The sequence below is a fragment of the Toxorhynchites rutilus genome, chromosome 3 (assembly GCF_029784135.1).
Source record: "Toxorhynchites rutilus septentrionalis strain SRP chromosome 3, ASM2978413v1, whole genome shotgun sequence".
Lineage (NCBI taxonomy): Eukaryota > Metazoa > Arthropoda > Insecta > Diptera > Culicidae > Toxorhynchites > Toxorhynchites rutilus.
In genome coordinates this window covers 102,014,703-102,028,612 of record NC_073746.1, presented here as the reverse complement: position 1 = coordinate 102,028,612, position 13,910 = coordinate 102,014,703, and the positions used below count along the sequence as shown (strand labels likewise).

The 13,910-nt window shown below is 39.7% G+C and overlaps 1 protein-coding gene across 3 annotated transcripts in view; it reads right to left on the bottom strand.

Moving 5' to 3' along the window:
• Positions 1 to 10,164: 10,164 nt before the first annotated feature.
• The window catches only part of LOC129779278 (protein vestigial), a 129,973-nt gene continuing 126,227 nt past the window's right edge, over positions 10,165 to 13,910 (bottom strand). For all 3 annotated transcript variants that reach the window (XM_055786677.1, XM_055786675.1, XM_055786676.1), the window contains exon 8: positions 10,165 to 11,046. In XM_055786677.1, the coding sequence (XP_055642652.1) occupies positions 10,997 to 11,046 (50 nt within the window). In that variant the 3' untranslated portion in view covers positions 10,165 to 10,996. The remainder of the gene's footprint in view (positions 11,047 to 13,910) is intronic.

Here is a 13,910-nt window from a genome sequence, read left to right as displayed (position 1 = left end):
TGAATTACAATGAAATCGAAAAAAAAATGATAGAAACAAAAACTCAAAACGACCGAAGTACGACGAAAAGCTCTAGTAAAATTAAAAACTCAAGTAAAATCAAAGTTTCAATGAGTAAAATAGTAAGTAGAAAATTAATAGAATGTAGTAAGTTATGGTGGGTGAGGTGAGGGTGAAGTTCAGTCAGTCAAGTAAAGTTTTGGAAACATTTATATTAAATCTTAGTTAAAGAAATTCTACCCGAATGTCTGTATGATATATTATAACAATTCTTTAACCTACAACCGTTTTCCAAAACTATTTTTCTCTAGTTTCGAAACATCAAAATTTCTACCATACATTATTGAATATGTTACAATTTAAATTTATTATAGTATTATTATTTTTTTAAATTTCTAAACATGGAAACAAAAAGTTGTTTAACCATTTTGGAAAGAGGCATATTTGTTCTTTCCATGATTTGTCTGTCCTGCGTTTTCTATTATTTATTTATTGTTTTTTATCATGCTAAATATGATTTGTTGCAAAAAGAAAATAAAAATTCCTAGAATGTCACGGTATGGATTCACACGAAAAAAAAAATGGCAACCCTGTCCATCTATATCAATTTTGGTATTTGCGGTTTTTGAGTTCATGTCCACCATATTTTATTTTACAAAAACTACTGAATAATCACCCGTTTGTGAAACACTACGAAATGGACAATTCTTAATTCACATCAAAGCTCGACTGCAGCTCCTCGTGACCTGGTGTGGAAGACCGTTTAGTTTCCAGCCCGAACGTGGTCCGTGCCTCCGTGCGAAGAACAACTGCGTATAAATATTCCAAAAATGCTATCCCGCTGTGCTTCTCCGCACTCAGTGTCGTGTCTCGATTATTGATATTTACAAGGCCGGGATTCCTGCTTGTTATTGAGATTTTGTGTTAAACCGTCTTCTCGGACGAGCTGCAAGACGTGAACATAATCAATCAATATCTTGCTCTTCTAGTGCTACGATTAATAATCCCCGAAAGGTTCCGTGCCTGAGCACTGAACCATCATTTTTCCTAGCAGTTGTCTAATCGGACGAAGTCATGTTACGTCCGAGACTAAATGATATTGTTCTTTTAATCTCTGACACGAGCGGCGACCAGGTACGAACCGGAGACCCGCTGCGGGGAATCTTTTTCCAAATTGGTATAATCAATAAGCTACAATTGATAATTGGTCCAAAAACTTCCATGAAACTAACGGCGGGCGATTAGCGCGGGAAACCTGTTTGTCTCATCGCACCTCACTAATTGGATTCCGGGGCAGTGTTCCAGAGACAGAGCCGGTAGTTTTGAACCATTTGAGAGCGTCCAAATTCGCCTGGTTGAAGATGATTAAACATGATCCATTATGTAGCGCTTGTTAACCCCCCTCCATCTATTTCGGTGGATGGGTGGGAGAGGGTTGGACTCACGATTCTCGTGCGATGTGTTCATCCGAAGCGCAGCGTCGGATCAGCAATGTCACGTTCTCCAGACGCGCGTCAAGGCTCGCGGAATGGTCGGCATCTTTTGCCTTTCGCCGGCCCCGTGTGATCCTGGGTTTGAAAATTCCCTACCCCTATCCCAACACACTCTCCAGGCGGAGGCTCTTTAATCTTCGACAGAGGTGAATAGTTCCATATATATATGCTTTTAATATCGCGCTGACCGCGCGTTTGTTCAGCGAAAGCTGTCGCCGTCGGTTGAACGCGTTTATTAAATTAGATCCAATTAATGGCTGAAAAATCGCAGCGATTTTAAAAACTTGTGTTATGCCGAATGTTTATGTATTATAAACATCCGAAGTGGAATTTTTTCTCACGGCTCTCGAATGATTTGTGCGAGTATCTATTCAAATTACTCAGAGACGCGAGTGGAATCTCGTATCCCAGTGTTGCTGCGAAGCGAAATATTGAATACGAATTATTCAAATTCATGCTGGTATCTGGCGCTGATTTGTTAATTGGTTCCATATGTCAGCAGGTTTTCATGTCCTCAAGACGGATTACTTACTTTTTTTCTTACTTTTTATGGGATATTAGACTTTCAGAATTCCTACTTTGTTGAGTTCATGAAAATTTAGGATATTCCAAATAGAATTCATCGAATATTTTTCTCAAAAGGTATATACGAGAATCTACTTTCAACAACACATTTCATGATAAAGTTGTTATAAAATAAATACAGGTCGGACTCGATTATGCGGTGTATTGATTTTTTTTTCACTTTGGATAATCGAATCACAAAAAAACGAATTTTCTCTCATTGAACGTAATATAACCATGATTTATTAAACGGTTTTATCTAAAGGGTGTGTCACATCAAATTGCAACACGGAAAAAAGGCTGTAGAAATTTAATTTTTAGGAATTATATCTTCAGCTTTCGCTTATAATCAGATAAAAGTGTATAGATCACGTTGGCCATGCTTCACTGTCAATTTTTCGTAAATTTGGAAAAATGTCGTCGAACGAAAAAGAGCGTCGTGAATTAATCCTGTGCACTCATTTCGAGAATCCGGAGTTGTCACATCGGGACATCGGTAAGATGCTGGGAATTGTCCAATCCACGGTCAGCAGAGTACTAAAACGATACTTCGAGAACTTAACCATCGACCGGAAGGTGAAGAACGACAAAAATGGATGCTCCGTCAGTGAAAAAGATCACAAGCGCGTAGTTAAGCAGTTTAGACGTGATCCGAGAAGTTGCGTCCGGAATGTCGCCAATAAGCTGAATTTGTCAAGTTCATTCGTCCAGCGTACCAAGCAGCGGGAGGGCCTGTGTACATACAAGGTTCAGAAGGCTCCTAACCGCGACGAAAGGCAAAACATGGTGGGGAAGACGCGAGCCCGGAAGCTGTACACCGAAATGCTGACGAAGCCGCATTGCCTGGTAATGGACGACGAAACCTACGTCAAAGCGGACTTTCGTCAGCTGCCGGGCCTGTTGTTCTTCTCTGCAGAGGACAAATTCAGCGTTCCGGAGGAGATTCGCAAGCAGAAACTATCCAAGTTTGCCAAAAAGTACATGGTGTGGCAAGCGATCTGCTCTTGCGGAAAGCGGAGCGCCCCCTTCGTGATGACCGGCACGGTAAACGGGCAGGTTTACCTTAAGGAGTGCCTACAGAAGCGCTTACTACCACTATTGAAGCAGCACGAGGGCCCGACCATCTTCTGGCCGGATCTCGCTTCGTGCCACTATTCAAAGGACGCCAACGGGGTCACCTTCGTGCCAAAGGAAATGAACCCGCCCAACGCGCCGGAGCTTCGCCCAATAGAGAAATATTGGGCGATTATGAAGCAGGCCCTCCGGAAGAACCCAAAAGTTGTCAAATCGGAGGCGGACTTCAAGAGAAAATGGATTTCTGTTCAAAAAAAACTACAACCTGACGTTGTACAGAACCTTATGGACGGGGGAAAGAGGAAGGTGCGAGCATACGGGCTTGGGCTCGAAGTATGAATAAAAAGAAAATGCCAAAAGTTGTTTTTTTCTACATCTACAGCAATTTCTACAGCGTTTTTTCCGTGATGCAATTTGATGTGACACACCCTTTATAATATATGTACCGTCTCCTCGGTATCCTTACCAAGAAACAACAAAGCCCAGTCGATATCAGATACAGCTCTATTAAGTTTTGCAAAGTTGCAGCGTCAAAAAACAAAGTCGTCGGTTTGAATTGTGTTCCCAGGAGGTTGCAGGAAGTTGTCGTTTACATCAATGTGAAGAACAAACGGCATGTGGTGACTATCGATTCTAAGTAGGGCAGTTGGAGGTACGATTAGTTCAACTACGTTAGGATCGTTGACGAATGCCAGGTCTAGAAGGCGGCCGTTTGCGTTTGATTAGCTGTTAATTTGAAGGAGACAGGTGGCAACCATCGATTCGACTAGCATAGTTTCTTGTTCAGATGAAGCATTCGTTGACTATAATCCGTTAACGTCTTCATCTTTCTGCCATATTAAGCGGGGTAGATTGTAGTCTCCCACGACGGAAATCGTGCCCCAAACATATACTGATGACTTTGGAAGTATAACACAGACAACAGCTTGTTCGAGGTTGTCGCTGTCTGCTAGTGCTTCAATTTGCAGTTGAGTGTCATTTTAACCGCCACTAAAACTCCGCCCCCGCGTTGAATATTGCTAGTGGCAGAACTGCGGTCGCATCGGTATATGACGTAGCTTGAAGTGAGATTTGATGTTTCCGTCAGAACAACAATGTCGTAATCGCAGGAAGAAAGTTTCAAGAACAATTAGTTTGTCTTCGTGCGGATACCCCTGACATTTTGGTAATACACCGATAAGAATTGTGAAGTCGTAGAATCGTCAAGAGACCGTGTGCGAGGGTTCTGAAGTTCAGGGCGGCAGGCAGTGCGTTCTGGGATGATTATATTTCTATCTCGGCGTTCCGAATGTCGACACGTCCAAATTATTAAAACTTTCGACCTCTCCGTGGAGCGGAGCTGTCAAGTCCTGTTTATCGTCAGGTGCAGTAGTAATATCATCTGCCGAATTCGATTCGTCATTGCTATCGTTGATAACTGTACTCACATTCTCTTCTGGTGAGTTTAGCGTCGTTAATACAGAAAACTTGAATGACCCAACAGCCAATTCTCTCTGTTATTAGGTGGGTCGAGTATTTCACCTCGTTGGAAGTTGATGAAGTTCGATCCAGAAAATTGCCTTACTTGCTGCCGCAAGTAATAATTTATCCGTCAGAAGGGCGCCATCGCTGGATCTGTTCTGTCGGTTTTGCAAATAGGTCTGTTATTACTGTTGCTCCTGTTACTTCTGTTGTAATAATTGTCAAAGTTTATGTTGTCGCTGTTGTTGAATTTGAGGCGCCTCTCTCGATTGAGTCTGGTTTTTCCATTTCTCGCTGCACTATCATATTCACTCCAGTCAGCTTTCCACCTTCTCCATGAAATGTAGCGTCCTTTAATCCATCTCCATCCGGAATTTGGAGCTTGATTAAGTTTGTCAGCGGAATTTGGGGTTCGATCTGATGTTGGAGCGAATAAATTTTCAATTCAAGTCTTGAAGTTCGTCAGCTTAATTTGGAGAAGGTCGTTGGAGTGGGGTGATGAAATTTTCCTCCATTGTACTGATAGCCAAAGTTAGCGCTCTTAATTCATCCAAAACATCAGAGTTTACGGACTGAATCTGATCCATCTTCTGGGTGTGGTTTTCGAAATAATTTGTTATTTCTTCCGTCATACTACCAATTTGCCCCAGTTCTTGTTTAATTTCGCCTATCGTTGCTTTTATCGAATCCGATACGCTTTTGTTGACCACTTCCATCGTAAAAGTGAAGACAAGTGGCTTTTTATGGTGGCGACGGTAGTTGCGGAGGTGCTACTTTTGATTGCTGAGATAAGTTCTTTTTTCCATCAGGTTGAACTTCTAGACGATCAAATGCTTCATGAAATACGCCGTCACTTTGCATTTTTAGAACTGAACGATGATTCACTTCTGTTTATGTTTTGATTTCTTTAGCAAGAAGCGTTTGCTGCTGAATCAGCTGTTTTAAGTTCAGTTCAATGTTGGCACGTGGTTGACAGTCACGACACGTGGGAATCATGTAGTCCCTCATGGCATCTTCGTAATCCCTTTTTCATCCGATGCAAGTCGCCTTGAAGCGAATCGAGCAGCCTTCGCACTTCTACAAAAAACGATTGTCGGTAACGCCGCATAACGCTGCATATTTTGCAACTCATTGTGAACTAGTTGCAACAAAAAACACGAGAACGAGTACTAGTTTTAAAAACGCGCGCGGTACAGTCCGATGAAATACAAACGGTCAGCGAGCCCACTCACGGTGTTGTTTGAGTTTAAAAATAAATATAATAAAACAATCACGAAATACGAACTAACTGCGGAGCCAAATGAAAATGCGTCCGCACCCGAAGACAGCTTAAAGTATATGTTACCGTTACCGTCGCCATTATGAACGTTATCGTCCAGGTGTGGCTGAATTCTAAAAAGAAGGAACTTTTGACGTAGGACTACGTCTTTCATTTCTATACCGGGGTGTAAAATCAAAGTTTTGAAAACGAAAGCGTTACGCCGGAGACCGAGATTTTGAGCGTTGATAGCTCTTAAACAACTGAACTCGCTGACAATAATCCGTTAACGTCTTCATCTTTCTGCCATATTAAGCGGCAGGTATGATAAACACTTCATTCGAAAGATGATGATGATGATGTTGGAATAAGAGGCTTTAAACTTTTCAGTTCATTCGCCTCTAAGCATTCGAAAGATAAAATGTCTACGCGTTATATACTTGTTACTTTTTCATCCAAAAACTCGTTTCAATAGCCTTAAAATTGCTTTCAAAACAGGCTATTGAAATCACCAATCGGTATATAAGCGAGTGCCGCTCGGAAATCCACTCAGTTATAATTGAACAGCGATTTAGCATGATGTCGCAGCTGTGGTGAAGCTAACTTCGTTCATCATGAAAACGCTGATGAACGGTGTCATCAAGAGCCTGTTTGTGCACCTTAGACCAGAACGGAATCCATCAGGAGGAGAGTGATGCCACGGTTCCACGGTTCCACGGTTCCACGGAGCAGCCGCCACACACACATACACGCGCGGAACCCTCGTTGCTATCATCGATGCTGAAAAATAATCTGCCAGTTCCCCTGGGAATTGAAAAATACATTCATGCAAAAGAGTTTATTTTAATGTTTTCTATCCATATAACAATGCAACCAAATACATTTGGTTTTGTGATTTTTCAATCAATCGCAATTAACAGGAAAGCTTCTGAATATTATTTTTCCCCATCAGTAGAAAATTTTGTTATCCAATATTGGATGTATAACATGAAAAACGGAAAATTTTTCACATCGCGAAAATCATGTAACTTTCGAGCGATTATTTGCTTTCTACTCATATAATGCTGCGACCAAATACATTTTGTTTTGGGTTTTTCAATCCAGTGCGATCAACGTAAGACCACGTCTTTCGGCAATTTATTAGAGGTGCAATGAATCTTAAGGAATTCCCGCTCTACGCGCACTGGCAAACGATGTTTACTCAACAATATCTCAAACGAGAAATGGGTGTTGTGAGAAAGGATTAGCGAACGCAAAAACGACAAACGGGAGAAAGAGATGTTTGAAGGTCGAAGGAAATTGCCAGAAAACATCTTCATTTTATCTTTCGAATAATGTGATTCATACCACTTCGTTTTGCCAGAAAGAGATTATTAATGCTCAAAGGAGGAATCGAGCCCTCCGAGGAAATTACCCAGCGCAAATTAGAGTCGACTATCGATTGCGGCATTCGTACACAAATAATTTTATAGTGCAGTTTCATCAAACTGATTTCTTCGATATGGGGAAATATTCACTACATCATGTCATGTATTTCATATTCTTCACTATCAAATCCATATCCACCTATCGGTATCGAATTATCATCGCACCACGATTTTCGCTAAATGCTCCTTTCAGTTCGGCCTGCAAAAAACTTTTCTGAACTCTAATCCATAAAATTTGGAGCCCTGAAAAGGGCCGTTGATCATATGCTAAGCTAATATAGCACGTTCTCCTCGGATACGATGGGCCAGCTGGATGTCCTTGGGCATAATGTGACGCGCTTTGCGTGGATAGCACACAAATTGGTATCTTCGAATAGGCCTCCTGCAGTGACATAACCGCGGAACTTTGACGAGCAAGTCGGTTTTGAAGTCCTGGGCAATTCCACGAACCAAACGCTGCAAAGGAAGCTTGCGGATCAACAATTCGGTCGACTTCTGATAGCGACGAGTTTCACGCAAAGTAATGTATTTGAATCCGGACACTTTGCGTTACATTTAATATCATACCGCAGTCACAACATTTTGTGCATATTGAATAAATGCGATTGATTAGAAACTATCAAGTAACTATCAGTAACTATATTAGTAACCATTAATCGCATAAATTCAACATGAAAAAAATGTTATGGCTGTGGTATTATATTGAATGTAATGCAAAATGTCCGGATTAAAAAGCGTCCGGATTCAAAAGCATTACTGTAAAAGAGAGTTAACTCGACTGAAAATTTTTCAGTTCGGCCTGCAGAAACGAAATTAATTGGAAGAGTACAGCATAATGCATAGACGTGAGTATGAGCTTCCTCATCTCACATTCCAATAAGATTAATGGGTTTCCAAGTGGGCGCGCTACATACGGATACGAATGATTTCAATAACCTGTTTTCGAAGCTTTTATTGAGCTATTGAAACAATTTTTTGAGTCAATAAATAGCAATCATATAACCCTTGGACATTTTATCTTTTGTATGAAATGATTATCATACTGTTCCGTTGATCCGAAGCAGAATGAATCACGCTTAAAGAAGGAATGGATTTTCGAGGAAAATCTGGACAAATCTAATCGTTGCTGAAAAATAATCGGCCAGTTCCCCTGGGAATTGAAAAATACATTCATGTGAAAGAGTTTATTTTAATGTTTTCTAACCATATAACACAGCGACCAAATACATTTGATTTTGTAATTTTTCAATCAAGTGTAATCAGCAGGAATGCTTCTGAAGATTATTCTTCCCCATCAGTGGGATATTTTCGTATCCAATATTGTATGCGCGCGCAACAGAAAATGTTTCGTATCGCGAAAATTATATAATTTTCAATCGATTATTGCTCAGTCTCCGAAAGTTTCAAACTCAGAGAGTTCATTTCCCTCTAGTTTTCCTTCCAAATTGCCATCGAAAACCACACCTTCCCTCGATTCAATCACGCACAAAAAGCATACTTAAGCGATATTCGACAAGACAACATCTTTACTGAACGAGCTGAACGAGCTGGACGGCGAGGGATCGAGGGATTGATTACCTGGCCTGACCTGACCTGACCTGACCTGTCTTGAAACGTAATCACTTTGTTTTAACTGTGAGGGAGCGCAGAAAAGCCGATCGATGGTATTTTTTGTCATAGAAATTTCTTCCGACTTGCACTGTGGTCACGCGTATTCTAGAGCTTGCCACTACAGAATACATTCAATGCGGTGTTATTTGGCATAGCAATCTCAACTAAGTACTATTTACGGAAACGTTAGTGTCATCTAAGGAATTTGTGATAGGACCAGGAGGATATGGTGTACCATGAGTTACTAAAACTGGGAGAAACGGTAAATACAGGGTGCTACCGATACAAATGTTAAATTTCAACTCTGCGTTAATGGAAAAATACAAGAATGGCCCGAAGGTACAGTAAAATGATATTACTGCATGAGAAAGCACCAGCGCATACTGCTGAAGTTGTGAAGGATGCAATAAAGGCCCTTAACTGGGAAACGTTACCCTACCCACCATATTCTGCAGACTTGGCCCCATCAGATTATCGCTGTATTGCTTCAATGGGACATGCCCGTTAATCCCAAAAACATTTCACTTTATTGCGCCTTCAGATATGCAAAAATCAAAAAAATATTTCTAGTGCAGTGATACTGCTTATTTCAGCGATTTACAATACTGCTAGTGCAGCGAATAAACCTGTTTTTTATATAGAGTTTTAAAGGAAAAAATAAAAATTTGAATTTTTCATCAAATACACAATTTATTTTATTGAAAAAACTACATGGCCTTACACATCCTAAATAGTACGTTTACAGTGAAAAACTTTTCAACTTGTTGCATTTTCAACGAATTTAAACAGAATTTTCTGCCGAATTTTCTTGATACATAAAAATGACTCCCAGCAGCCCGAAAAAATTGGAGTAATGCCAGATACCTTTGGCTAAGTAAAATATTGAAATAATATTCCAAGTGCAGCGAAATGACTATTTTTCTTGGTGGCAATATAGCTGCCAGTACCCGTTAAAGGGTTAATACCTGCCGTTAATACCTACTGGTAATACCCGCTTGAATCTAAACATTTCACCCATCTCTCAGGCAAATTGTGGATTCCTTTTCAATAAAACTTTTTCGTTCGATAAAAATCTCTCATTCTCCTGAAAAATATGCGTCTTATTCATCAGAAAACACTGAACAGTTTCAACTCGCACATTTGTTATACCAACCATTAGATTGGCTGTTCTGGTGGGATTGTTCACTCTGTGAGTGATAGCGCTCAACCTTAAATCATTTTCGGATTAAGAAAAAAACGCATTCGGTGTTCAATTTGATTTTTCTTTTATAGGTCTGTATTTCCACTTTATAAGGACTTGAATTCGCATATAATGCTAAGATTCACAATATTCCATCGTCAGTAATTATTGCCATAAAATAACTACAAGAACCATTCGTAGCACAGTAATTCGCTCACTTAATTCGATTTAAATTAGCTTAAATTCCAGTTCGGGTCTTCCATGCTATAATAGTTTTAAATTTAATATATGCACATAACCTTGATTTTGTTCCTGCTCTTTTCTCTCTTCTATTTTTCTGTGACGTTTTGTAACGTAAGTTTATTGTGTTTTATTATGTCTTCTAAACGCTTCTAGCTTGGTACATATCGTAACGGAAAAAAGGAAACAATAATCAGACGCTTTCTATTTCATTTATCTTAAATACAATTTACAATGGATACTTTCGAAAAACCTTAACCCAGTCTGTTCAAGATAGTTCGATTACTAGGTTGTATGTTACATTTGCGGAAAAAAGCTATGCATTAAACTGGGAGAAAAGAACATTTTGCCGCATTCGCCGATCTCCGGTCCACATCAGACTCTTCGTTGTTCCGCTCGTGTCGATGTTCGCATGCCTTAGGTAATAATGATAGCGCAAATCGAGTGCACGGTTTAAAAATTAGATTATATATCACTAAAATCACTTTCAAGTGCTAGATTCATAGTTTGTCTTTTTTGATTTTCACAATTTCAGCCGCATTGCGGAGCATTCCTGCCCTTCCCGTGTTTCCTTTCCGAGACGGAGAAACGCTCCGACGCACTTTTGTCTCCTCCAATTTTGTACCCATAATCAAATTTTGATCGTTTGTTCTGTTTTACTAGACTCCCGAGAAATTCCACTAGCTACCTAAAACCAATAAAGATCCTTCGACGATTCCTGGACTTGTGCTTCGAGACCTGCAAGGAAAGTTGAGAGAAAAAAATGTTATTAACATTTGAAATTTTCTGTTCGAAAGTAAAATCTTATTTCTAAAACAATGCCAAGAAACTGTGCAGCCGTACACTCGAGATGCTGTCACTTCACAATGCGAGAACCATCGCATCTTGGTTCTCAGATCTAGTTCGCACATACAGCGGTCCTCCAGCACAACCGGAGTGTTGTGTGCACGAATTGGACCGAGAAGGAAAGATACAAGTTCTTTGTGTTCTACCTCCTGTCGGCTTCTTCACCCCACACAACATCGAGAAGGAGAGGGGAAGTGAGAGCTCGTCTCGAGAACACCGCCGTCATCTCTGTGTCTGCCCGCTGGAGAAGTGGCCGCGCGCAACTTGTGTGTGATAAAAAGGCGTGTCTTTGGTGGACGCCCCGAACGCGATTGGCCGTGAGCGATGGCTACTGATGCCATAAATTATTTTTAATTATAATATTATATATATCGCGTTTCCTTCTTTCCTCGGTCGGTTTGGCCTTTGGCTGCACCTCGCGCGCAGAATGCGCGGCCACAATGGAGGTGACCGGTCCGGGTTGTTGTGGGGTGGCACTGTTCGAAAGAGGGACGCGAAATGCCCATTTAGTAAATTAATTGCACTTTGGCATGGTTGTTGTAATCTATGCTTGGCGAGTGGCGGCGGCGGCACGCACATAGGGCATAATTGCGATAATTTGGACCCTTGCTTTCTAAGGAAAACAGCCAAATGAAACCCCACTTCGAGGGGGAAATTGGAGGAAAGTTTGCCAGAAAAGTGTCTGTGCTTGTGCTTGCGACGGAACCATTAGTAGCGTTGGAAGGGGGAGAAGTTCTGTTGATTTATTTTTTTGCGCAGGACTTTAATTAGATTCAGTCTAAGCATTTATGTTTCGTATCAATTATGCCGGGGCGGCATTAGATCAAAGCAAAGCTTTTCGGCGAATTCGGTTTCTGCTGACTGGTGCTGTGTGATCAAATGAAAAACAACTTGCGTTTTCATCAATGGAAAAAATATATTTTCTGTTGCATTAATTTTCTTTAATTGCTGGAAATAATTTTGACGAATTGATTGCAGTATTCTATGGGGAGTGTCTTTTGTGGAGGCTTGTGTTGTCTTGAGAGCATGGATATATTAAATGCTTGAGTAAAAATACCGATGGATACATTGTTGCGATTTATTGATACTAACATTCCTAATGGAATGAAATCATTTCATTAACTTAGGAAATTTAGCACACAAGAAGGTTGTAATAAGTAACTAATATAGTAATATAAGTAATAAGTAAATCTGCAGTATATTTTTTAAATTTTCCGTTCTGGTCTAGACTAACTCTGAACTCTGGCTCTGAACAGAACTGAATGATTTCTAGCAGGTCGCAGTTGCCATCAGTTTGCAACGTCCGATACAAAAAAAAATAGATTCTATTTTCGGTTCTCCAGTTTTTGATTGTCTTCCTTCCAGCTTTCATACCATTTATAGCTTTTCCTTTTTCATTTTTCAGAAAAACGAAGACTGTTAATTTTTTTCATGCATTGTAAAAATCTCCGCGATGCCAAAGAATTGTCTGTTCTGACTGTTCTGTCCTGAAAGCTAATGAGTAGTTTGATATGCATATCACTGTTGCCAGTCAACTTTTTTTTTTGTGTATCAGACTGGCATTTTCGCAACAATTAGCACGGAAATTAAATACATGATATTACTGTAAACTTTCCTTCACTGGAGATGAGTACAACTGACGATGTAATGTAATTAATTTGCGATTCTAATGAAATGTATTATTGTTGGTATCAGGAAGCATAACATCTCTTTTGAGTTCATTAAATTGACTTCCCGTTCAAAAACTCATTCACTAATTTTGAAAACGATACGAGGTTGATGTCTCAATGCTCATTACATTTTGACAAAAAATTCGAGAACTTTATGAGCCTAACTCCAAGAAGACGCCGAAGACAGTCAGAAATATATCGACCCAGCACAAATTACACAATATATAGAGAAAGTATTATTCGTGAAGATACAGGTCGGATTCGATAGAATACAGACTCGACCACATATGATTCGGTTATACACAATTTTGAACTCGTTTATATGTATACAGTTTGAATTTTTTTTTATGTTTCTAATACGACTTAGTTTAAGAAGAAATGTAATATTTCAACGTTTAGGTGAAACTTAATTGTATTGGAGTAAAAAGCGAAATTTTTGAAGATTCTAATTGAAGACTCACCAGGAATTGTTTATAACGATATAGCAGCGAAATAAGAACGATAGAGGTTGCGTGTCATAGAACAAATTCGAGAGCGGTTAGAGAGTTTCCTTCTTTAAGCGTTCATAATTTTGCTCCAAATCAACAAAATGGTATGAAAAACATTTTAAACAAAAGATAACATGTCTAGGAATTATATGCTTGCTGCTTAATGACGCGAAAATTGTTTGAATAGCTTAAAAATTGCTTTGAACACAGACTATTGAAATAACACAGATCTGAATAGAAACGTGTGCCTGCTCGGAAATTCATTTTGTTTTTATTTTGATGTGAGATAAAGATTGTCACGCTCATACGCCTATGCGCTATGCGCTTCCATTTTTTGACGTAGAATTACGTCTTTCATTAAGGGTGCCAAATCAGAAAACAGGTCACGTTTTTATGAAATGAAGTTAACGTTAATAACTATTTTTGGCGCGAACGGATTTTGGAGATTTACATACCAAACGAATCGGAAATTTCCTAAGATTTGTTTGATATGCTATACATTATAATCCCATGGTGTGTATATGGTTAAAATTCATGAAAACATAAGCGTTTCCATTTTCCCATACATTTGTTGTGTCCATTCGTGTGCTTTCCCGAA